Consider the following 24,603-nt stretch of genomic DNA (forward strand, 5'->3'; position numbering starts at 1 on the left):
TGGAGTTGGCGGACTGCAAAGATCATGTCAACCGTGCCTCTACCCTGCCTGAAGCCGCATTGACTCTCCGGAAATAGGCCAGTTTCTAGGTGGTGTTGTAGTCTGTTTAATAGCACCCTAGCCAGAATCTTGCCAGCAATGCCACCATGGTTATCGTATAACTGGCTATTTCCCTCTCTAATTAAGTTATCGTTCTAATGAGCACATACGTTTTTTTCTATTTAAAAACTTTACACATTTACAGCACATACGCTTTATACATATGTATCTTAGAGTCATAATATCACAATATGTCAATAACATAAATCACAGCTAGAACATTGTAGCCACAATTAAGAGACACTGCACTCCTCCTTAACCTTTGGACTTGAGGGCAATTGATGAAATAGATGGGAGGTCAATCAGCAAATTGAAAAAAAAAATTGTGCTCCGCCTTATAGCCTACCAATTTATATAATGCTTTGAATTACTGCTAGTTAAAAAATGCCATGCATTGACTATTTTTGTTTTAAAGTTGCTAGTTTAAAATATATCACAAAATAAAAGCATTTCTTTCCCAATATATTGGCACAGGCCTATCTAATACTCTTGAAAATAGTTTTTGAATTTTTAAGCAGGAGTTTACATATTCCAGTAAATCGCCCTTTCACCAATCTTGATGAGACTATATAATATTGTCAAAAATACTAGCCTACTTAGATTATTCATAGACCTAGACCTGATGAATTATATATGTTTCTTTTTCAACTTAAGGTTCATTGGATACTAAGACAAAGACTGCCTTATAGTTTATTATAATCGATCCTTAATTATTGGAAATTTCTTGATATTACAAGGACTCTTTTAGTATTTGCTAAAATGTAGTCAATACGATCGATTTTATCGATTGTCTAGGCCTGCTGAAATATTGTGCTCGAAGATTTCCGATTTGTGAAATTGTGAACATATAATATTTACAAAAGATTTTTACTAAATTATTACATTTTCACTACTTTAACTATTTTAACTGTGAATAGACCTTGTTTTTAATAACTTAACTAAATAAAATTTAACTCTTGTGGTATAAAGGGAGAGTAACCTTTTAGGGATTACGGGCACGACATGGCTTAGTGTGCCGATGTGCCAAAAAACTTATTTAAGAAATGTGATTAAAATGAGTGTCGCCTAAAATATGCTTCTCTATACAGGCTCAAATTATAGAATAGAATATTAAATGCAATAATACAGTGATGCCCAACGTAATTCGACTTGCGGGCCATTTCACTTTCCGACACTCGTGTCGCGGGCCACATGACCGAAAAGGTTTTAGAAGCCTCTGGATCTAGTAGCCTACTTACATTAATTAATGTCTGAAATTTATCTTTCTTTTTTTACGCGCCTCTACTTAAAATGCGAGCGACATTGTAGCCAGTTTACCAACAAATCATTTTCTTCTTTTGTTTCTCCTCCAATCTCTTGGCGTAGTTTAACAATTTTTTTAACTGAGACTCAAACCAAGAAGGACAACATAATTGTTTTATAATGCCGTTTATATGTGGTTCTTTTCTAAAACAGCCAAACTTTCTTTATAAATCAAATATGTTGGCTTATTATCACGTTTCACAAAAAAAATTAAAGATCCGTTCAACTTTTCCAGGTAGATTCTAAATTCAGAGTTTCTTCAGGTCTTCCATTACATAACGTACAAGTTATAATGTTAAAGGCCCTTGTATCAATCCATCACAGAAAAAGAGAGGCCCTAACGTACTTCAAGATACTTTTCAACTTTAAAAAAGAGGGGGGATTTTCTACACTTTGTGTCGACGTTTCTGCGGGCCGGATGAAACCACGTCGCGGGCCATATCTGGCCCGCGGGCCGTATTTTGGGCATCACTGCAATAATATATAAGAGCTAAAATATGGGTAAACAGCTAGGAGTTGTTGATAAGTATAAAATGTTTGGTTGTAAAATGTTTTACATGTTTCGGATGTTCCTTCAGGGTTGACGCGGGATGGGTGCGGCAGAATTTGAACCCGAAACCATCAATAGGCCTAAGTCCAAATGACAGCCAGCGCGCAAACCGCACGACCAGGCAACCATCCCTTTCTACAAGATAAAGATCTAGATACAGAAATTATAGTTGGTTACAAATTTTCCTTGGATATCTTTTTAAAATAATATTTTAAATTAGAATTGTATAGAATCTAGAAATCGGTGTGTTCCGGGTAATTAGGCTTTGTTTTTAAATTTATAGTTGTCATCATAATAAGGGGAGACTACTGTGACTTATTACAAACATCAACAAAAACAACAATAATGGAGGAGGAGGAAATTATTTGTCCTAAAAATATGACTCATATCTATCAGAGGTAAGTTATTAAAACCTCCGAATTGAATAATTAGATCAATATTATATAATAATGCCTCACTTAATCAACTTAATGTATTCTCCTTGCTTAGTTTTAGTATAATATTAATAATAAGCTTACTGCCTAGGCCTAGCTAAAAAGTAAAAAAAGCAAAGCCAAAGCCAGGCAGGCAAATTCACGAAATTGTGAAATGGCAAAAGCCTCAAAATCTAAAGGCTAAAAACTCAAAAAGTAAAAGGGGAAAAAGCTAACTAACTACTAACTTTATTTTTTACTACTAAGACTAAGGCTATATAGATCTATATTCGTCCATAAGCTAACTAACTTTTAACTAACTAACTACTAAAATGTTTTACATATTTCGGATGTTCCTTCAGAGTTGAAGATAGTTTACTTCCTAGTCCAAACCTCCCGCAGGACGATGGAGGATGGGAGCGGGCAGGGTTTGAACCCTCGACCGTCGATAAATTCGAACGACAGTCCAGCGCGCAAACCGCATGACCAGGCAGCCATCCACTACTAAGCCAGTACTAATAAGGCTATATATATTATATCGTCCATCGTAGTTCAGAACTATATAGATCTAGAATCTAGACTATTCTAGACTGACTAGACTAGTATAGTAGTAGAGGCTAGACATAGTAGAGTAGACTCAGACTGCCTACACAGTGACAGTCCTACAAACTAAGACTAAGAGTTAAGAGAGTCTAGACTCTAGAGTCCAGTTTAGTCTAGATCTTGAATTTGAATTCAGTAGACTACTAGTCAATAGTAGTGGCAAGTGCCAGTGGCTAGTTGATTTTAAATATTTTAATAGATCTCATGTAGTACACTTACAGACCTGCCTACCGTTACGCAAAATGCGTATTCGTTACGCAAAATCTCCCAAAAATGACAGTCAGTACGCAAATACGCATTGAACCCGTCGCGTTACGCTTTTCGTATCTTTTTCCCCCCCTCTCTTGACTAGCTTACGAGCGGTCACGGAGGTCACGCTAAGCCGTTTTGTTGGCCGGGGGGGGGGGGACAGAAAAGGTGGGGGAACACATTGTGTCCAGATCTATACGTTGATTGGTTCTTAAAAGTAATTAGATTTAGTCTAGAAATGAAGAACGCGAGAGTGAGGGAGTGGCGGGTTGGTACCGTCAGTTAGCTGATACACCAAAGTGACTTTTTTTTTTGTAAGTTCATTAGTAGAAATTAATTATGTTGAATCCCTGATTCCCGTATTCATTTGTATAGAAAAAAATATCGAAGTGCTATCGATTCAAAACACATTGAGTGACATTGTAGATATCTAGTCTAGATCTGGATTCTAGATCTAGAAAACTTGTTATACATGAATAGATCTAGCTAGTCATTACGTTAGTCATGATTCTCTACATTACTCAACAATCTAGATCCAATTTAGTTGTAGTATGATTTAGATTGACTAGATCTAGATCGATAACATCTACTTAGGTCTACTACCATCTAGTCTAGATCTAGACTAGATTCTTAGTCTTAGTATAGAATAGATCAAGAATGAAGGTAGGCCTACGAAAGTTTGGTCTTTGGAGTAGACCTACGTTTGTAGCGGATCCACGGCATCGGTAACACTCTCGAGCCCAGATCTAGAGTAGATTATATTCATTATATAGACATAGATCTAGTCTAGACCTAGATATCATCTCTATTGTCGTATTGATCTAGATTTAGATTGTAGATTTAAACATGACATCTAGATCTAATATTATATATATATTATATATATATATATATATATATTATATATATATATGACAAAGTAGTGGATCTCGTAAGTGTTACGCATTCTTGTTCCAAAATACGCATTTTGACCATCAGCGTTACGCATTTGGATTTTTTTTGGTAGGCAGGTCTGCACTTAAGACTTAAGAAGTTAAGTAAGTACCGGTATATCATCTTTCTATGATTTAGTCTAGTCTAGACTAGATGATCTAGATAAGACATAAGTAGATATGTAGTAATATCTAAGTAACTAGATCTACAATCTAGATACTAGACAGTGAATAGACTTAGATTTTATATTTAGCTAGATATGAGAGCCTGGGCATTAGTTATGGTTGGAACATTGTCACTAAAATGTCATCCACACGGGCATCAGTTCCCCCATCTTCACACTAGCTGTTGTGTCCAAAGGAGCTACAGAAGTAATACAGTTTGGGGTCAGCAGCATCACATAATTTTTCATTCCAGATAGTCTTTATAGTTGATTCTTAACAGTTTCTTGAAGAAGTTTTGAGAATTTCATGTATATAACATAAACTTTTTTCTGTTAAACAAGACCCTGCACTGAAGATGAATCATTTGAGCAGGTGGACATTATTTCATCTAAGCTGCCACCTGCCGGAATAGCCCTCTACACAGATGTGCTGGTTACTACAAGGACTGACCCACTGACCCGCTCCACATTCAATGCAATGCTTGACGCAGATGGAAGATTGGTCAATGAACATCAGTTAAGAAAAGCTGTATTCCTTGGTAAATTTGTTTTGTTCATAGAGTCTTTGCATTTTTTTAAATACAAACTTTAATATATTCCTTAACAGACATAAATGAAATCATGTCCACTTTATACATATTAATTGAAATGTAGGTACTACTGTGTAATTTTTACTATCCGGCCAACTATCCTGCAGTGATATTCTGCCATAGTCCTGGGTTTGAATCTCAGTGAAGACTGGGATTTTGAATTCTGTGTTTTTTAGGGTGCCCCTGAGTCCACCCAACTTTAATGGGTACCTGACTTTAGTTAGAGAAAGTAAAGGACCACACAAGACTCTGCTCATTAATCTTTGGCCAAATCATCTGCCCTATAGATCACAAGGTCTGAAAGGGGAACTTTAAGACTAAGACTGCTTTATTGATCCTTACGGAAATTTGTTGTGATTACAAGGACTCGTTTCTCATATAAAGACAACACAACAGAAAAATACACATAAATACAACAGACAACATAGAGAGTTCATTCAGCGACTACACACAGGTATCTTGGTGCATTTCATGTTCCCTAATCAATGAGTGGTGGTGATAGAGTCTGACAGAGTGAGGTACGAACGAGTTTTTGTACCGCTCCGTTCTTGTTTTGATTGACAGCAGTCGCCCACTTCACGACGACCTGGCGTAGTTCTGATGGAGCGGGTGGCCGTTGTCTTCCAAAATTTTTTCGATTTTTCTTAGGCACGTTTGTTCAAAAAGTTCCTTTAAATGTGGTAATGTTGTGAGTGTAATTTTTGATGCTTTTTTAATGATGTTTTCTAGACATTGTAACAGTTTAGATGAGGCGTTGCCTTGCCAACAACTTATTCCATATGTTAGCAGATTTTGTACAGTCGCGCCGTAAAATGTCTATTACCCTTGGGGTGTCGGGTTAGACAACCAGCCCTGTGACAGTCAAGTAATGTGTAGAAGCTACATTTGTTTATTTTTTATTTTGTTGTTGTTTCACAAGTTTCTGACATTTCTTCAGTACCAAAGATTTTTAATAAAAAAAACCTTCTGCAGGATGGCAGGGGATGGTTCCAGGGTGTGAAGGGAGAACCATAATGATGACAGTCCAAATTGATTTGTACTCTAGGAAAGGGCAGATTTTGAAAAGCTGGAACTGGTACTGATACTAAAGCAACACCTCTTTTGCTTTGGTTTCCACTGAGGTTTTCTTTAATGTGCAATACTGGGTCCTAGGAAGTTCTGTCTCTTGACTTTAGTTGTAATGCCTTTAGTAGAATCAACACATGAAAAAAACATGATATGAGATTCTCAATAAATTGCTAAAAATGTAGAAGATACTTTCTTTTTATTAACAGAGATTTCTAATCACCCTATATGCAAATGATACAATTTTAAATTGTAATGTCTTGATTTTTAATTATATTTTTTTTTTAAATTTTGGTTTAGGTGGTGTATCACCAGACATTAGGAAAGAAGTTTGGGGTTTCTTGTTCGGCTTATATCCATGCAACTCTACTGCTCGGTGAGTGCAAGTAGTCTAACTAACAGCAGCTGAGCTTATAATTAAATCTTTAAAATATCTATCTAGCTATTATTTCATCAATTTTTAACCTTTCTTTTTCTCTCAAATATCTCTTCATTAGACATACCGGTATTGATATTGACATATTGATGAAATTATTCAAAAATCAAACAAAGCATTAGGATTTATTAAAAAAGAATTTCTACAAATCAAATAAGAACATAAAACTCAAATGATATTTAACCTTGGTTATGCCAATAATAGAATATGCATTATCTGTTTGGGACCACTAAGAATCTGGAAGAGACACAAAATCAAGCAGTTAAATTCATAGAAAATAAATATTCACATATGATTAGAGTAAATCCTTTAGTAAAATCATTAAATTTAGAAACCCTTCAGGATAGAAGACTAAAAAGTAAAGCAGCTAATATACATAAAACACTAAACTATAATCTTCAAATAAAAAAACAAAACCTTCTTCTTTGTTCTCATTTTTATGCTGGAGTGTTCAGATGACTAGACCAATATATGAGATGAACTGCGCAGTGGTTTCCAAATCAGGAAGCTCTCCATATAGTTTTCTTTCTATTGGGGTGTTTTATGGGCCAGTGTCTTGTATGGGCCTCTTGTTAAAGAGAGCAGTTCTGGAGGACATGGTCAGCATTCTCTGGTGACACTCCACATGGGCAGATTTCACTGGTTCCAATTTTTAGCTTCCGGTACATATGTTGTCTTATTCTGTTGTGTCGGGTCCTGAGTTGAAAAATAAGACGTTGATCTTGTCGTGATAGCTTATAATAGGCATCATCTTTCTTGTGATAAACAAAACCTAATAAAATACTTAGAAAGACACAAAGATAAAGGCACATTCCTTGTTCCTCATGCTAGGACAAATTTGGACTAATAATCCTTCTTACCAAACGCTATTATAGCAAGGAATGGATTGCCTGAGTCAGCCAGCAAAACCAAAAACTTGGCAGAGTTTAAGTCACTGATTAACTTGCATGACTAGATTGACCTAGGGACACGCATAGGACATAATCATCTTCTTTTTTTAAATAAGGTCTGTATGTTCTAAGATAAGATAAGACAATGCATAATACCATTTTTATATTTCTGGATCCCTTTCAAACTTTAAAAAGCAATTTATGGATGCTTCTTGATTAAAGGACGGATACAAAAAAAATTAACAGTGATCTCTTCTTTTTCATTCCAAGAAAAATAGTAAGCTTTCCTCAAGCTGGGTACATCTATATCTGGATGGGTAGGGAATGTTGTATGGTTTTAGGAAAGAAATGTTTTGAATGTTAGGCATCAAAGAGTATTCAAACGCTCCAATTTATTTTGAAAGTGAAGTTGTTCTAAAGATATATGTATTAACTATATAAAAATGTGTAATGATACATATAGTTTTTTTTTTTTCATAATTTGTTGAAAATAACAAAAAGTAGTTAAATTTTGTAATGAGTATGGCTATTTGTTTGCAGAGAAAGAGAAGCACTTCTACTAGATAACATAGTTCAGTACCATGAAATGAAATCCAGGTGGAAGACATTACTTGTTCTAGATTCTCAGCCAAATGGTAGGATTGAATTTTTAAATATGTTTTTTTTTGTCCATTACTACATATGTGTTTAAATAGCTGTGCTTAAGAGTACAGGACATCAAAAAAGCCTGACGAAGAAATGTTTTTCTTATGTTGATAGCATTTGTTTAAAAAACTTAATAAAACAAATTATCCTAGATGTTGAGCTTAATGATGATCATTGACAAATCTTGTTATCCCAGGTTTGTGGTGATTTATCCTGGGACATATGATGTAAAACACTGATTAGAAACGTTACAGTTTTGCTTTTTTCTTTCTTTTATCTGCATGAATCTTTTGTAATTGGATGAAAAAAATGACCAAATTGTTATTCTTAATATTTTACTCATGTTTATGTTATGAGGTTATCATTGCTTATGTTTGTACTGTTCACAGCTACACCCATAGAACAAGGACTGGTTGCAAGGTATCAAATTCAAGCTCAAAATGTATCTCAAAATCAGTCTGACACTACAGAGGCAATCTTGCAGGACACACTCTCATCTGTTTCCACTTCAATGCACAGCGGTAACATCAAGTTTACATATGTGCTACTTTCATTTTTAAAATAGTTTTAAGATTTGTAAATTATTATTATTTCTTAGCATTTTTCATCCTCAAATCCTGCAAACTATTTTTAACCTTTTTCTTTTTGTTATGCATTGAGAAAACAAAATGTCCAAATTGTTTCTGTATCTTGATTTTTGTAATATAATTTTGTTTTAAATTTCCGAATTTTTGTAGACGTAAAAAAAATCTCTAAAAAATATGCATTAAAAAAAAACAACTATTGTTTATTACTTTTTTCTTTTGATACATAATATCGAATATTGTTGTAAGATTAGATTACAATGTAATTTTAATCATAAAAAAATCATAGACTATTAAAAACTTAGTTATACAATGACTTGAATAAAAGATAACTGATTATCTAAAGGGGAAGAACTCCACATTTACAATATAGAAGTTATTTCCCTTGTTATATCAACACAATAACTAACTACCAATAATTAATTGACTAATTGATTAATTTAAAATAAAAAATTGTTCATGTTTTGTTAGGTACAACAAATAATCATTTAAAATTAGAACTCAAGAACGGGTGTTGGACAAATAATGTGTATAACATATTGAGCCTCATTTATATTAATGCTGTAGGATTAATTGGTATCAAACAAAATTATTAATTACTAGTAATTAATTGACTAACAGGCTATTTTTTCTTCATTGATTCATGTTTTGTTAGGAACAATAAATAATGGGTGTGGGAGAAATAACCTGTTCAAAATTCTTACCAAACAAAATGAGTTGATATAAGCTTTGTAAAAAGACTAGAGAAAAAAAAAAATTAAAAAAATAAAGAAATTATATCACAATTAGTAAAATCCCTAAATTTAAAGATGCACCAGCTTTAAAGATTGAAAATCAATTTTCTTTTTTTTAAACTGTCAAGCTATAATCATTTTAGTAAATCACCATTTATATTGTTCTCCAGATAAAATTGATTTTAGATGTCTAGGTCACCCTGAACTAGCAGAGTCATATAGTTCCTCTGAGATGAGTCAAAAAATTACTTTTATGAGGCTTCAAGCACAGGTATGGTATTACTAAGATTTGTAGATAGTTATTATGAAGGGTGTGTCTTTTTTTTTTTAAAAAAATCTAAAAAAAATTGAATGCTTGATTAAGTAATCAAATCATTCAAGTACTGAATCGTTTAGTTCCATTTCTTAGCGAGCTTACCATGTTAAACTCTGAGACATTAGCTAATTGTTTATTTGTAAAGCACTGAAATAGATTATTTTAGAGCATAAAGTTAACATTAAAAATTTTTTTGTAGGTTCAAGTTAATAGACAGAAGATTGATGTATCAAAGCTTAGGTCAAATATACGAGTCATTGACAAAGATGTACCAAGAACAGACAGGGATCAGCCATTCTTTAGGTAACTTAATAATTTTAATATTGTTGAGGAAACTGATTATAGGGAAATGATGTAATTTTAACAAATTTATGACTTATGTATCCTCATTACATTTGTGCCTGAATTTAAATGCATTCTTTTGTTTTTGGCTTTCCACATTATGGGTAGCTTAGTGTGGGTAGCTTAGTGTGGTATATTAAATATGTTGAGGGAAACTCTGTTTCTGCCAAAGTCAGTTTGTGATTGGACGGAAAAATTTTTGGGCCTTGCTTTGTTTTGAAGCAGTAACACTGATAGTTCCATTCCAGCTCCCATAGCCTCTGTGGAAAGGTCTAATAGTGAAAACTAAATAGGTGAATAGTGAACACTGGCTCTGTGGGGTTATCCAGTGTGAGCTTTTTTTTTTTTTATGTCTCTCGGGCTGAGGATGGAACAGGCCCCCAACAGCCCAGCACAACAAGTCTGCCAAGCCATTCCACAATGGGGATTGTCGATAATGGGCAAGTTGGTATGGCAATCCTCCCACTGTATTGTGGCAGTTACAGTAAAGGAATTTAAGGAAAGTTTGACTAGTATTTTTTCCTTTTTCATGCTATATTGATTAATTGTAGAGGTGATTGAAATACTCTATTGCCCTTAGTTACAGTAACTAACAAATATAGTGTAATAACTTTCTTTTTGGAAAGAGTATTTGTAATTGATAACATGTTAAGTTAAGCTGACTGAGAATGTTTACAATTTAGAACATGCAGCTATATTGCCACACTATTAGTCAATACTGTAAGTAAAATTTAAACTCATCTTGGGAAATTTTGAAATCACTGTGTTCTGTCCTCAGTGGTCATGGGAATCCTCACCTGTCAGAATTACGAGATGTACTCATCACCTTTGCTGCCTATCATGATGCCCTGGGCTATGCTCAAGGTATGAATGACATACTGTCTAGATTCCTCTACGTAATGGGTTCTGAGGTAAGACTAACTACTATTTATAATTTAACATAAATTTTACTGCTATACTATTGAAGTGCTTTTCTCTAAACTAAATCATGCTTTTAGCGTTCTCAATATGCTATGACCCTATCAATTGTCTGGACCAGTTGGAATAGGGTAGGGGGAGAAAGAACAGTGTATCTGAGTGATCGCTTTTTAAATGTATTTTTAAAAAAAAGGGGGAATGACCTGAATTTGAACTTGTGGGCTAAAGCCTTCACAGTCTTCTCAAGCCAACATGGTAACCACTCTACTAGCGAAGTCTATGAACATATTATTCTCTGCCCGCAGCATCTCCTATCGTCCTGAGGGTGGTTTGGACTAGGAAGAAGATTATCTTCAACTTTGAAGGAACATCCAAAACATGTAAAACATTTAAAAACATCCATGGATTCAATCATTATAAAGGAGATATCTAAGCTGGCCACAAGGTATTCTCATTAACTCATTAACCCTCAAAGCTAATAAAATGGTGTTAATTACATCACTGTATACCACGTCTCAGGTCACAATAGGCCTACTAAAATGATTGGTCTCGTTCCAGCACAAGTAAAAAAATTCCCCAGTTGATGTCAGGTATTCAAATGTGAATTGCTTCTTTTTAGAAACAATTTTGTTCTCTCAAGTGGTCATATTTTAATGTAATATCACTGCTTGTATGACTTGTGCTTGTTATAAGCAAGAACATCTATATCAGGATGACTGCCTGGTGGTTTGGTATGCGCTTTTAACTGTCATTACTATATGTGAGTTCAAACCCAGGCTGCTGCAATCCTTGCTGGCCTGCAAGAGTTTTGGGTGTTATTATCTTCTGAAGGAATGTCAAAAAATGATAAAACAAACAATATTTCCTAACTTGAAAAAATTTTTTTTACCAGGTTCAGACATTTTGGTGTTTCAAAACCTATATGGAGACAATAGGCAATGACTTTATGGAGGAAGGCATGACGCATAAAATAGGTTTGTAATAGTTAAAGACTTAAGAATTATCATAATAAACTATGAAATATTTGTCAATTATCCCTTAACCTTTGGGTACTGAATATACTATATGTGTCTGCTTCCCTTTCTTTCAAGTTCCAAAGCACACTGCCACTTCCGTCTAACTAATGAAAAATAAAAGAGTCATTTTAAATTGAATAGCTTCAAGTATCCTTGAGTTTACCACAGATTTTATTTATAAATTAATCTGCGTCTCATCTCAGATCTTGTCAGGATGCTACTGCAAGAAATGGATCCAGCTCTACTCAAACATTTGGACATAATTGACCTTGGTAACTTGTTCTTTTGTCACAGGTATGTCGTTTGCTAAAAGAAGTTGTGTTTACTAATGTAAGCTTAATACTAATGTAATGTAGACCTTGTAAAACTGCTTAGAAAAACATAAATATGTTCCAATAAAAAGTCTAGAAGCGTATCCATTTTAATTTTTCTTTATTGCTCTCTTAGTAACACTGATTTTAAGATAGGGAATACCCTGTTTCACCTTTACTAAATAATAATTTTTTTTAGAATCATAGCCCTGTACTCTAAGATTGTAGTGCATTTATGAATGTTTCAATATAGCTGCACAAGATACCTTTTTATGAACTTCCAAGGCTTTGGCACTTTTTTCAATCATATTTTAATATATTTTTGTTTGTCCTCATCTAAATCATACTATTCATGTAGTATGACTTTATCAACTAAATCATTTCATTCATTTTTCTCCTTACGAAACTTTCCTAACATGATTCTTATGATCAAGTATAAACAGTAATGTAATTCTAGAAGTGTCCCATTTTTAATCACCAGGTGGCTATTGCTGGGTTTCAAGAGGGAGTTTAGCTATGAAGACTCCTTAAGATGCTTTGAGATTCTGTCCAGCCATCACATTGAGCTGACCAGTGTGGAGGCAGCACGGGCAGTTATGAGAGAGGAGATGAGAGAATTTGAAAACACAGGTAAGCAGCCAACATTAGCTTTGATAAACAGTAATTTAATCATGTTTGAAGGTTAAGGGGTATAGCATGAGTCACCTCACCAAAAATTCTTTTAGAAGTAATGATTTTTTTTACCCAGATCTGGAAACTTGGATTAGCTTTAATCATAAACCATGTATCAGGACAATGAGGCACAGTGGCTGAGTAGTAAAGTGCTTGGCTTCTGAACCGGAGGTCCTGGGCTCAAATCCTGGTGAAGACTGGGATTTTTTATTTTGGGATCTTGGCACCTCTGACTCCACCCTGACATTAGTTGGGGAAAAGAAAGGCATTTGGTCATTGTACTGGCCACATGAAACCCTCGTTAATCGAGGGCCACAGAAACAGATGACCTTTACATCATCTGCGCTATAAATTGCAAGATATTAAAGGGGAACTTTACTTTTTTTTATGAGGAAAACAATTTTCTTTATTTTTTTATTTTACTTTATATCTAATTTCCTAATGTAAAGAGATGAAAACTGAGCTTGTTGGTAATATTTGCAAGACGTCACTCGCTGTCATCCTTCAAGTTACATTGGAGTGAGCATGAAGTGCTGTCCAAAGAAAAGCTGGCTTGGCATATTGAAAGAATGGACCAGCCTCTTTTTTTATATTCTGCTAAGGACATCGGCTGAATGAGAAGAATGGAAGAATTTAGTAACACAAACCATCATGGCATACCATGATGATGCTGAATTTCATATGTAGTTTCTAATGTTGATGTGAATGAAGAAGATGTTTATTATTATTTCCAAGAGAATATATAAAAACCAGACTAAATCATTATGTAGTCCTTTCTGATCACTATGTCATCACGGCAATGATTGAAGTTGCTCTGACAAGCCTTGAGGAGAGGTTATCTACAAGGCCTTAAAAGCCTGATCTTGAAGCAGATATCTACAAATTTGGTTACAAATAGAACAAGCTAGAAGGTATAGCTCAGTACACGGGACTATGAACATGTTGTTGGCAACCTATAACTCAGTAGGGATGACAGGCTGAAATAAATACATTTATATGCCACCAGACTCAAATATTGAAAATCTTTATTATTTTCTATTTACTATTATTTTTTAGCATTTTTTCAAATTAAAAGAACTATTCTTTTTATTCTATTGTTTCTTTTGAGGATAATTATATAGAAGAAAACATTTTGACTAAATAGCTGTCACTTTTTTCCTCTTGTATATGCAACAGGTGGTGATGTTCGTACCACTGGGCCAGTGACTCACAAGGAATACACCTTTGAGGTCTTCATGTGTGCCACACTTCTTACTGAATGCAGAGAGGAATTATTTAATTGTCTGGACTGTGGTCAAGTCTTTAGCCTTATCAAAGAGTAGGACACTAAGCTTGTTCTCTTTTTATTTGATTTCTAATTTTTATTAGCTTGTTGAAAATATTCATTTTTTTAAATTTAAAGACATTTTTATTAAAAGGGGTGTAAAAGAAAAAAGAAAAATTAATTAATCAATTAATTAATTAAATAAATATATGATATCATTATATATAAATTTTTCTTTTTCCAGATTAAAATTTGACCTGGATTCCTTGCTGACCAAATCTGAAAGAATGTTTTTTATTTATTGCAAAAAAACTGTTGGTGAAAGTTTCCAGATGGTAGATACCAAGTCTGACCAACTTAATAAACCAAGTTTTTTGGCTTCTTTTTTGAGATATATATGATACGATACATTGATTTTTTTTTTTAATCTACTTTTGTGATTTTTTTTTGGCTTTCTCAAAACATATTTAGCAAGAATTATTTCTCGATATTTCTATTACAACTTTGGTTATCACAAAAATGAAATTTAATAAGTTCCTGATGCATCTCAAATAAATCTGTAAATAAATACATCAATTTTTGAGATTGTGATAACAATTTGAATCTGTCATTCTTGAGTCATGCTTTTTGAATTTGAGGTTTTATTGTCAATATTTGATGTAATTTAGTTTCACCCTCATCTGTTTGTCTTGAAGAGTGGGTTACATAATTCAATTTCCAAGTCAGTTGACACAAGCTCCAGCTGGAACAGCTTTCCCAGTGTCCAGCCGAACATTCCGGGCTCACTTAGTTCTCACCAGTGACACGAGGAGGCACAAAACCAGTGTGCCTAGTCCTTAGAGGACAAAAATGGTAATCTTCATATCACAATGAATGAGCTATAAGCATTATTAAATAAAGCTTCATATTTTATTTACAACAGGGCTGCACACTAATGTTTCAGACTTTCAGTTACTTAGTTTTAGTTTTGTTCCATGGGGTTTAGGTGTCTGTGATTCTATTAAGAATGTTATGGCAACAAGTTAATCACAAAGCTTTGTTAACATATTATGATCATAACAGGTCATCTACGGTATAGGGCATTAAAGGTTGATCATCATATTTGAGTTCCTTATGACCAGTTCCACATCCTTTCTCTGCTCTGCTGAAGCTTAATGTGCTTTGAGTTGTTACCAAATGGTTAGGGTTCAAATCAAATATGCCTTTATCCTCTGCGATCATGCTAGAATTTTTTGAGAAAGAACACTTATTTCTCAAAAGAAATAGATCAAATTTGTTTTTTGTCTTGTCCTTCATTAATTGATTACTTGGTTTTCTTTCATGAAAAATATATAGCAGCCTGAACAATAAACAACTACATTCAAAGCTGTATAAAAGTCTAATATGTTAAGCCCTTCTTTGAACAGCATATAAAGATGTCAGTTTAGTTATCTTTAAGAAGAATTGAGCAATGTAAACTGTGTATTGTTAGATTTGGAAAACTAACTTTCATCAAGATAGCGTAAGGAAGTTATGCGGATGACATAATCATCTATCCTTTTGAAGTAATATTTGTAAAAAAAAAGATTCATAAAAGATTCATAATATAATCAGTAGAAAATGTCAAAGTAAATGAACCACCTTGGAAGATAAGTCACTAAAAGAGGTCTACCTGGACAGCATGGTCACAAAAGAGTTCTAGGACCTTCAAGCAAGGGAAACCATCATAAAAGGCACAAAGTTTAAAGCTTTTTTTAAAAAAAGCGTCTTGTTATAAATATTAATAAACTTTTGGCCAAACACTAGCTCAAGAAATAAAAAGAACGCAATTCCTATCAGTTGGAGAAATAATTAAGCACAGACAGCAGTAGCTGTTACATAAGCTCACAATGAGCTGAATGACCATCAGTACTCTGAAATGAACATTGCAGAGTAAGAAAGGAATTGAAAAGGGAAAAAGTTGAAGTTATAGTATGAAACAAATTAAAGTGATGCACATGTGGCTCTTCTGTCTCCTTATAGTGATAAAATATTTGTTGAATGAAAATTTCTTCCTTTGAGAGTTGAAGCCCATTAGGGCAGGCTATGCACATTGTGGAAATATATGTCAGTTTGCCATTATGATCGGCTTTGTTGGCAACAAAGAAATATTGCCTAATTATATTACTTCTACTACTACTGATATATTTTATGCTATTACACTGTTCTTACAAATTATATTCAAGGCCTTTCAGTTTATCTCTTCCTTAGATTACTCATTTTCTTCCAGTACAATATATTCAAAGACTATCTTGATGAGAAAGTTCATTTGTCTTTAAATGCATTGAATGTAATCCAGTCGTATCTATCTTCAGTCCAATTCATAACATTTTAAAATGTATAACAGTTAATACTATCAAAGTATTCAGGATAAAACCCTTACATTCAGGAATAAAGATTTTCAGTTGAGGATTATTAACTGCACACCGGCAACATATTCTCTCATTTAATTTGTATTTCTACTTTTGTTTAAATAAATATCAAGGTAATTTTGTGTGTAAAAGGCTACTACACTTAAGGTATAAATGCGATTTGCCTGCTGAAGCTAGTGTCAAGACCAATTGGGACATGTTGATCTTCAAATGGATCCTGGAATGTTCTAGTTATTAATTACATCATCTTCCTTCTTGGCATATACCAACTTTTGTGTATGGCAAAAAAAAAAAAAAGATGTGCACCTTTGCATTGGTTGGGGATCACTATATTGATTAATCGGATGACTCATCTGAGATCTGGGTTTATTTTATTGTATTGCAATGGTGGTGGGTCTTTATGTTTTTTGTTTAAAAGACTTTGTTATCAGATCTTTGTATTACAGAGACAGTTTAACTAATTCCTCACCAGGTTTTTACCCACTTGTCCCCATGTGTGTTATTGCCAATTTTTTACCAATAAATTGATATACATTTTGTGCTGCATGTAAAAAAAAAAAATCAATTTTTTTAAACAATCTGGTCCCATTAAAAAAAAAAAAGTTTATAGCTTGGCAAAAAAAATCATCATTGTGGATGGTTCAAACAAACACAAAAACAATGTAAAAGTTTTTTTTTAAATACTCAAAGATGTTATCAATTTTCTTCTTGAACTGTATGGTCCCATATTGACACTTAATAATTCTAATTCTAATAATTTGATAATTCCTCATTTTTTAATTTTAAATAATTTGTTTTATGTTAAACATAGCTATTTTTTAATCAATTGAATAACACAACAAACTCGTTTAAAAATGATATTTTATATTTATAATTGTGCTAAATAAAACAAGGAAACAAAATATATATATGTATGTATAGGCATATGAAGAGTTATCTCAATATTGATTGGAGTCAATTAGTTCATTTAGAATGACACTAGAAAATAATTCTATTCTGAGGAAGCGGGGAGATATGATTGACTGCGATCATGTGCCAGTGATTTCCACTTTAAAAAATTGTTGAAAATATTTTTTAACTGATCCAGATTGTTGAGTGGAAGAGATATGGGCTTAAAAAAAATTCAGTTTAAAAAAAATTCAGTTTAAAAAAGTTTTAGAGGATTCTTGTTTCTACTAAATACCCAGTACCTGTTGGTTGTAGTAATAGTACATTCTCACTAAGGTGTAGGATTTAATGTTGTGGAGTGAGCTTTCCTTAAAACTTGAAGACAAACATAAATAACATTTAATTATTTTTGTTCACCATTTCCTATGTACATATATATGGGTTCTTCTGTCTCAAAAGACAATAGATGTGTATTAATTGCTTCTTCTTGATTCAGGCATCATCTTCTAAATAGGTGAATTCAGCAGCGCCCCATTTGCCACAGCTTGTCTATAAGAATGAATTCATTTTAGTTGTTACAAATTGAGAGGCTTTCTTCCCCTTTCTGTAGTTTCGAATATAACTAGCAAATCTAATTTAACAATGATCAGGCAAGGTTAAACTATTTGCTCATTAAACTGTAATGACTTTGTATATAAACACTTGTATGCATACAACTCTGAGATAACAAACTTTACAAAGAGATGTTTTAATTCATCCCAATGTTTGTAAAAAGTCTAAATGGAGGATTCTCTCCCTAGTTTGTGTATTTTCGGTTTGTCCAAAATAAGAGATTGTCAATTATTTATGTAATCTAGTTCCATGTTAGTTATGAATACATTTTTTTCCCCTCGAGATTATTTCTAAAAGGCCAGATAGTTTGCAAAGTGTGTCATATGAATACAATTTACATTTTATTTTATAAAATTTTTACAACTTAGTGCAATATATTCCAATATTTTAAAATTGTGTTAATAAATTGCAGTAGAGATTTAAAAAATGTAGTAATGAAATTGAATTGTTTATTTGTAAAATATGTGTGTAAAATTTTTAGACCATTCAAAAATACAAATTCAATAGTCATCAATTATTAAGTTTGAAGATTTTTTAATTACAAATTCAAATGTATTGAAAACGACAATTTGTATATTAAAATTGGATCATGTATCCCTATTTACAACAAAAATTTCGGGTTCAAATCCTTTTACTATCTAAAGTATATTTTTAGGAATAACTTTGAAATTGCAAAATAATTTTTTTTGATAGTCTTTATGAGCTACTGGAATGGTTTCTATGTACACAAATTGTAAGTAAATCAAATCATTTGTTTTTCACTGTACGAATATATCAAAAAGAAAAACATTAATAATCACAAAACAAATATTATTGAAGTCTTTGTTTTCATTTTGTACGTGAAGGGTATGTAAGATATGAGTTGAGTTAATGAGCTGATGGCTTGAACAAAGAGATATTTTTAAATATGAAACCAACAAAATACTTCAACGTGGGTTTTAATTTTTAACTTTTTTGTTTCTTTGATGATTTCTGTTCACTTTAAAGGGAGAAAAATTATGAAAGGTCAAAAAAAAAATAGTTTGAAACAAAGGCAAGCAATAAAGCCGAAGTCTATTGTGTAAAAGCAAACTCAAATATAAATCAACTTAATAAATTTAGGAGGTGGGTGGTAAAGTGGTCCTGGGTTCGAATTCTTGTCAAGCCTGGGATTTTTTAAATTTTGGATCTATAGAGTGCTTCTAATTCCACCCAGTTTTAATGGGTACCTGACATTAATTGGTGAAAAGTAAAGGCACTTGGTCATTGTGCTGGCCACATGACCTCCTAGTTAACCATGGGCCTCAGAAACATGACCTTAACATCATTTGCTGTATAGATCACAAGGTCTGAAAGGGGAACTTTAAAAAAAAATAATTTATATATAGCCTCCATGCATACATAGACATCTTTTTAAAGTCTAAATTGAATAAAGTTCTGGTAAGAATTTCTTATCTTATATAATACAGACGTTACTTCAAAAAAGAAGATGATTACGTCCTACGCATTGTAACAAAACAAGAAAAACATTTTAAAAAAATACTTTTTTAAAATCACAAAGCTTATGCGAAGTCTGATTGTTTCAATTAGTTTGGATCAATCATGTAATTAAATTTGTAATAGATCTAGACCAACATTGATTCATGTCTTGTCTGTGTCAATGAATAATTATGCAAAATTTCAGCTTGATCTTTGATAGGATGTCAGAGAAATAACGTGTACAAACTTTTTACCAGACAGAGTTGATATAAGCTTTGTAAAAAGTAATACTAACTTTTATATGTGTTTGCAGATGTTACAGTGAATTTATAATAAAACTCTTAAGTATATTTTTATGTGTATGAAGTCTGTTTTCACTTTAATATATTGTAGCATACTGCATACATTGATCTATTTAGCTTAGGCCTCATATTAGCACACTTAGCCTACAACTTTCATAAGTCAATTCTAGATTTATTCTGCACTCTAAACACTTTCTTGTTGTTGTATCACTGGAGATTTTTTTATATTTTTTTTTTTACATAGATGCTAATTCATATAATATCTTTCTGGTTTACTAACAGAATAGGAAAGTACTGATAAGCGAAGTATTTTAATAAATCCTATATATAGGCTATATATATATATTTCATTTTTTTCTAACACGATAGAATCAAATTATTAAGCTAGAAACACAAACTTAATTTGATTATTTAATAGATAACACAACAGCGATATTTGAAAGTATAGTCCATGACTTTATATTTATATGTCAATTTTTTAAAAAACTCTACTAATGTTTCTATTACAATATTTTCCTCTTTTTTTTATATAGTAGTTTCAATTATATTGCCATTGGCCAACACATTTCTTCATATTGCACTCTTTTCTTTTTTTTCTCTCTTACTGTATTTCATTGTACAACGAACGCTAACTGGACATTAAAAATCAAAGTGTAAACAAAGAGCGGATAACTGTGATTAGCTTTGAGTGTGAAAACTCCCAATATTAATCAAGTTTAACAATGTTTTTATGACCTCGTTCACCAATCGTAAATAAACACATTTAGCCACGTCATAATATTGATAAAACAATGAAAAATACGTATCACGTGACAGTCTTTATGGATTACATAATTTGTATAAAAGATATATAGAATCACGTGGCTAAATGTTGTTTGTTTACGATTGGTGAATGAGGTCCATTGTTTATTGAGCTTTTGGTGGTTAGTTTTGAGGTTGAGGCTACACTCGTTTATTTCTTTGTATAGGTAAAGTCTGCTGATTATCTGCTTTTTTTTTTTCGGAGAATTCCAGTCATCTAAGAGATGGAAAGACTCTGTGCTGTGTATCTACGGTATAAGAGTGCCTCACCCTTTATGCGCTGGATCAAAATGTCAGGAATTCGATATCACAAAATTTCTCATGATCTTGCAATCTTTTCAGAAACGATTTTTAAAAAATGTCAACATCCAAAACATTTAAAACTCGAGCAGACATCCCAATTACTTTAATTGATAGATTGTCAAAATTATCTAATGGTAGCGTAGTAGGCTATATAGGTTTGGTAAACTTTAAGAAATTCACACCTCCAAAATGTAACCGGACTATCACTCTTCAAGATGTATGGGTAGATCGTATTATTTATAAACAACTGTCAAAATAGTTTGTTTTACTTCTTTTTTTTTCTTCAAATTTGTGCGATCTTTAAGTTGGGTATTACAAACCTCTAGATCTAGATATAGATTCATTAAAACTCAAAGCCACCCAATATAAACGGTAATAGATTCATACTGTTCCAATTATAGCTTGTATCCCTTTGCATATATATTGAGCCACCGTAAGGATTAATTTGGAAGATATTTGTATTGGGTGTGATTTGAGGTTTGACAGTTGTGGTCGTTGTTTTTGTAGTAGTAGTTGAAGTAGTTGTAGTAGTAGTAGTGGTAGTTGTTGGTGTAGTAGTTGTCTTGGTTGTAGTGCGCAGCGTTGTCGCTGTAGATTTGTCGCGTAAGGTTTTGCAAGAAATTGGCGCGCACAACTTGAACAAGCATACGGAACGCCCCAGTGACGGGCAGCGTTGGCTGCACCAAAGGTCTATATTTAGCGTTGGGTGGCGCTTCCGGTTGGTTACGTAACATAGTATCGATTCTTTGGGTTTATCCGGCATCGGGGATGTTGTCGGTTTGGGAAGTGTTATTGTCGGCTTCGACAAGGGTATGGGGCTAGTAGATAGAGCGCAACAGTGCTGGATCGGAGAAGTCGTCATAGGCGTAGCTGTGGTGGACTTTAGTACTTGCGTTTTTCCTGCATCAATTTCGGATGTTGGTTTGATAGAAGATGTGTTTTGTTGAATTGAAGTTGTGGAAGCGGGTTTCGACGAAGTAAGGACCGGTCTGAAAACGCCCTTGAAGAGTCTTCTAGTTGTAGGCGAGGGCGCTGGTGAAGGGGTCCACGAACTCGTTGGTGGAGGGGTGGTCGAAGGGTCATTACGAGTATACAAATGAAAATTGTAAGGTTTTAGAGAGTTTATTTCATAATTTTGTGAATCTATAGAAGCGCAGGGAGGGCACTCGGAGCTCGGCGCCTTTGTGGTTGCAACAGAGGGCGCAGATTCCAAAGGGTAATCGTAAATGGCCACGTCAGTACAGCCAGTGTACCAAACCTGAAAAAGACGATACCAACATTTACATGGAGCAGGTTTGTATGATTGTATCTGTGTGAGCTAACAAAAGACAGTGTTGAGTATGCGTGGGATTTAGACTAAGTGATACAGAGTAATGTGTTAAAATGTGAAACATAGACTCAATAGGACAGAAAACATTTTCGTCTTTTTATTACACATTCGCTTTTGATAACAAATTAATTATATAGCGTCTTTTACATAAACTCAAAGTATTTTGAGAACATAACAGACATATAACAAGTCTCAAAAAGGAGTCTAAGTAAAAAGAAAACATGATATTTTCAACCAATGATTAAATGAAAGACATACCGACCTGCTTTCCGCAGCCAAGACACACGTGACATCTCTGTTCCCCGTTGCTACATTTGTAACACGTATCCTGACTGGTCATGAAACCTGGCAACAGAATAAGACAATTTGATTTAATAATTACCCATTTATAGTTGACATCTCTATATGGCAGACAGAGAAAGCGATGGGAAGACAAAAGAATGAATGGGCCTGTCGTTGAAATAGATTCAACCCAAGGGCAAAGGCTTAGAGCAGTATTTCCCAAACTGTGTTCCGCTAGGCCTGAGTAGGTGTTCCTCGAGCTACTTGAATTGCTAACTAGTAGGCCACCACGTGAATAAATCTCTCAAATAAATAAGTTAAATTTTCCGCCAAATACTCAGAATGTGCGAAGTTTTCCTTTAAGAAAAAAAGTTTGGGAAACACTGATTTGGAGGAATGGAGAAAGACGGTGTAAGATCATGTGTTGTGAAGGCGAAGGTGATCTCTATATGGCCATATCTATACATTCCTTTCTCTTTCTGTCCATCGCTTTAAGATCATGTGTGGTGAGGGCGAAGGTGATCTCTATATGGCCTTTTCTATACATTCCTTTCTCTTTCTGTCCATCGCTTTAAGATCATGTGTGGTGAAGGCGAAGGTGATCTCTATATGGCCTTATCTATACATTCCTTTCTCTTTCTGTCCATCGCTTTAAGATCATGTGTGGTGAAGGCGAAGGTGATCTCTATATGGCCTTATCTATACATTCCTTTCTCTTTCTGTCCATCGCTTTAAGATCATGCGTGGTGAAGGCGAAGGTGATCCCTATATGGCCATATCTATACATTCCTTTCTCTTTCTGTCCATCGCTTTAAGATCATGTGTGGTGAAGGCGAAGGTGATCTCTATATGGCCTTATCTATACATTCCTTTCTCTTTCTGTCCATCGCTTTAAGATCATGTGTGGTGAAGGCGAAGGTGATCTCTATATGGCCTTATCTATACATTCCTTTCTCTTTCTGTCCATCGCTTTAAGATCATGCGTGGTGAAGGCGAAGGTGATCCCTATATGGCCATATCTATACATTCCTTTCTCTTTCTGTTCATCGCTTTAAGATCATGTGTGGTGAAGGCGAAGGTGATCTCTATATGGCCATATCTATACATTCCTTTCTCTTTCTGTCCATCGCTTTAAGATCATGTGTGGTGAAGGCGAAGGTGATTTCTATATGGCCATATCTATACATTCCTTTCTCTTTCTGTCCATCGCTTTAAGATCATGTGTGGTGAAGGCGAAGGTGATCTCTATATGGCCTTATCTATACATTCCTTTCTCTTTCTGTCCATCGCTTTAAGATCATGTGTGGTGAAGGCGAAGGTGATCTCTATATGGCCTTATCTATACATTCCTTTCTCTTTCTGTCCATCGCTTTAAGATCATGCGTGGTGAAGGCGAAGGTGATCCCTATATGGCCATATCTATACATTCCTTTCTCTTTCTGTCCATCGCTTTAAGATCATGTGTGGTGAAGGCGAAGGTGATCTCTATATGGCCTTATCTATACATTCCTTTCTCTTTCTGTCCATCGCTTTAAGATCATGTGTGGTGAAGGCGAAGGTGATCTCTATATGGCCTTATCTATACATTCCTTTCTCTTTCTGTCCATCGCTTTAAGATCATGCGTGGTGAAGGCGAAGGTGATCCCTATATGGCCATATCTATACATTCCTTTCTCTTTCTGTTCATCGCTTTAAGATCATGTGTGGTGAAGGCGAAGGTGATCTCTATATGGCCATATCTATACATTCCTTTCTCTTTCTGTCCATCGCTTTAAGATCATGTGTGGTGAAGGCGAAGGTGATCTCTATATGGCCATATCTATACATTCCTTTCTCTTTCTGTCCATCGCTTTAAGATCATGTGTGGTGAAGGTGATCTCTATATGGCCATATCTATACATTCCTTTCTCTTTCTGTCCATCGCTTTAAGATCATGTGTGGTGAAGGTTATCTCTATATGGCCATATCTATACATTCCTTTCTCTTTCTGTCAATCGCTTTAGCACTGAGTCACCACGTCCCTGCAGAGAATAGTGTTACTGTTAGATTTACTTAGATTTAGAACCTCCCGCGCCGTTCGCCATGAAGATCTGTCACTGGCAATGTCTGAAGCCTCTTCCCACCTGGTTTGCACTGCTCTGA

The 24,603-nt window shown here is 34.0% G+C and overlaps 2 protein-coding genes across 5 annotated transcripts in view; one reads left to right on the forward strand and one right to left on the reverse strand.

Annotated features, from left to right (window-relative positions):
* The first annotated feature begins 2,203 nt into the window (after positions 1 to 2,203).
* Positions 2,204 to 18,798, forward strand: LOC106051303 (uncharacterized). Its single transcript, XM_056017057.1, has 13 exons — positions 2,204 to 2,349; positions 4,655 to 4,851; positions 6,268 to 6,343; positions 7,834 to 7,928; positions 8,328 to 8,459; positions 9,427 to 9,527; positions 9,772 to 9,875; positions 10,693 to 10,825; positions 11,725 to 11,806; positions 12,052 to 12,142; positions 12,641 to 12,789; positions 14,008 to 14,149; positions 14,340 to 18,798. The coding sequence occupies exons 1-13, from the start codon at positions 2,297 to 2,299 to the stop codon at positions 14,494 to 14,496; spliced, it is 1,512 nt and encodes a 503-aa protein (XP_055873032.1). The 5' UTR covers positions 2,204 to 2,296; the 3' UTR covers positions 14,497 to 18,798.
* The window catches only part of LOC106051304 (mucin-2-like), a 28,301-nt gene continuing 19,531 nt past the window's right edge, over positions 15,834 to 24,603 (reverse strand). For 3 of the 4 annotated variants that reach the window (XM_056017055.1, XM_056017053.1, XM_056017054.1), the window contains exons 5-6: positions 22,442 to 22,524; positions 15,834 to 22,107 (exon numbers count right to left, since the gene is read on the reverse strand). In XM_056017055.1, the coding sequence (XP_055873030.1) occupies positions 21,193 to 22,107; positions 22,442 to 22,524 (998 nt within the window). In that variant the 3' untranslated portion in view covers positions 15,834 to 21,192. Of the gene's footprint in view, positions 22,108 to 22,437; positions 22,525 to 24,603 lie in introns of all 4 variants that reach the window. The other variant, XM_056017056.1, reaches the window with a different exon arrangement.

The sequence above is a fragment of the Biomphalaria glabrata genome, chromosome 18 (assembly GCF_947242115.1).
Source record: "Biomphalaria glabrata chromosome 18, xgBioGlab47.1, whole genome shotgun sequence".
NCBI classification, from domain to species: domain Eukaryota; kingdom Metazoa; phylum Mollusca; class Gastropoda; family Planorbidae; genus Biomphalaria; species Biomphalaria glabrata.

Excerpts from the sequence above, each read along its gene's own strand:
- LOC106051303 (XM_056017057.1), top strand. The coding sequence starts at position 2,297 with ATGGAGGAGGAGGAAATTATTTGTCCTAAAAATATGACTCATATCTAT. Across the intron at positions 7,929-8,327 it reads TCTAGATTCTCAGCCAAATG|CTACACCCATAGAACAAGGA; the intron begins GTAGGATTGAAT and ends TACTGTTCACAG. Across the intron at positions 9,876-10,692 it reads AGGGATCAGCCATTCTTTAG|TGGTCATGGGAATCCTCACC; the intron begins GTAACTTAATAA and ends TTCTGTCCTCAG.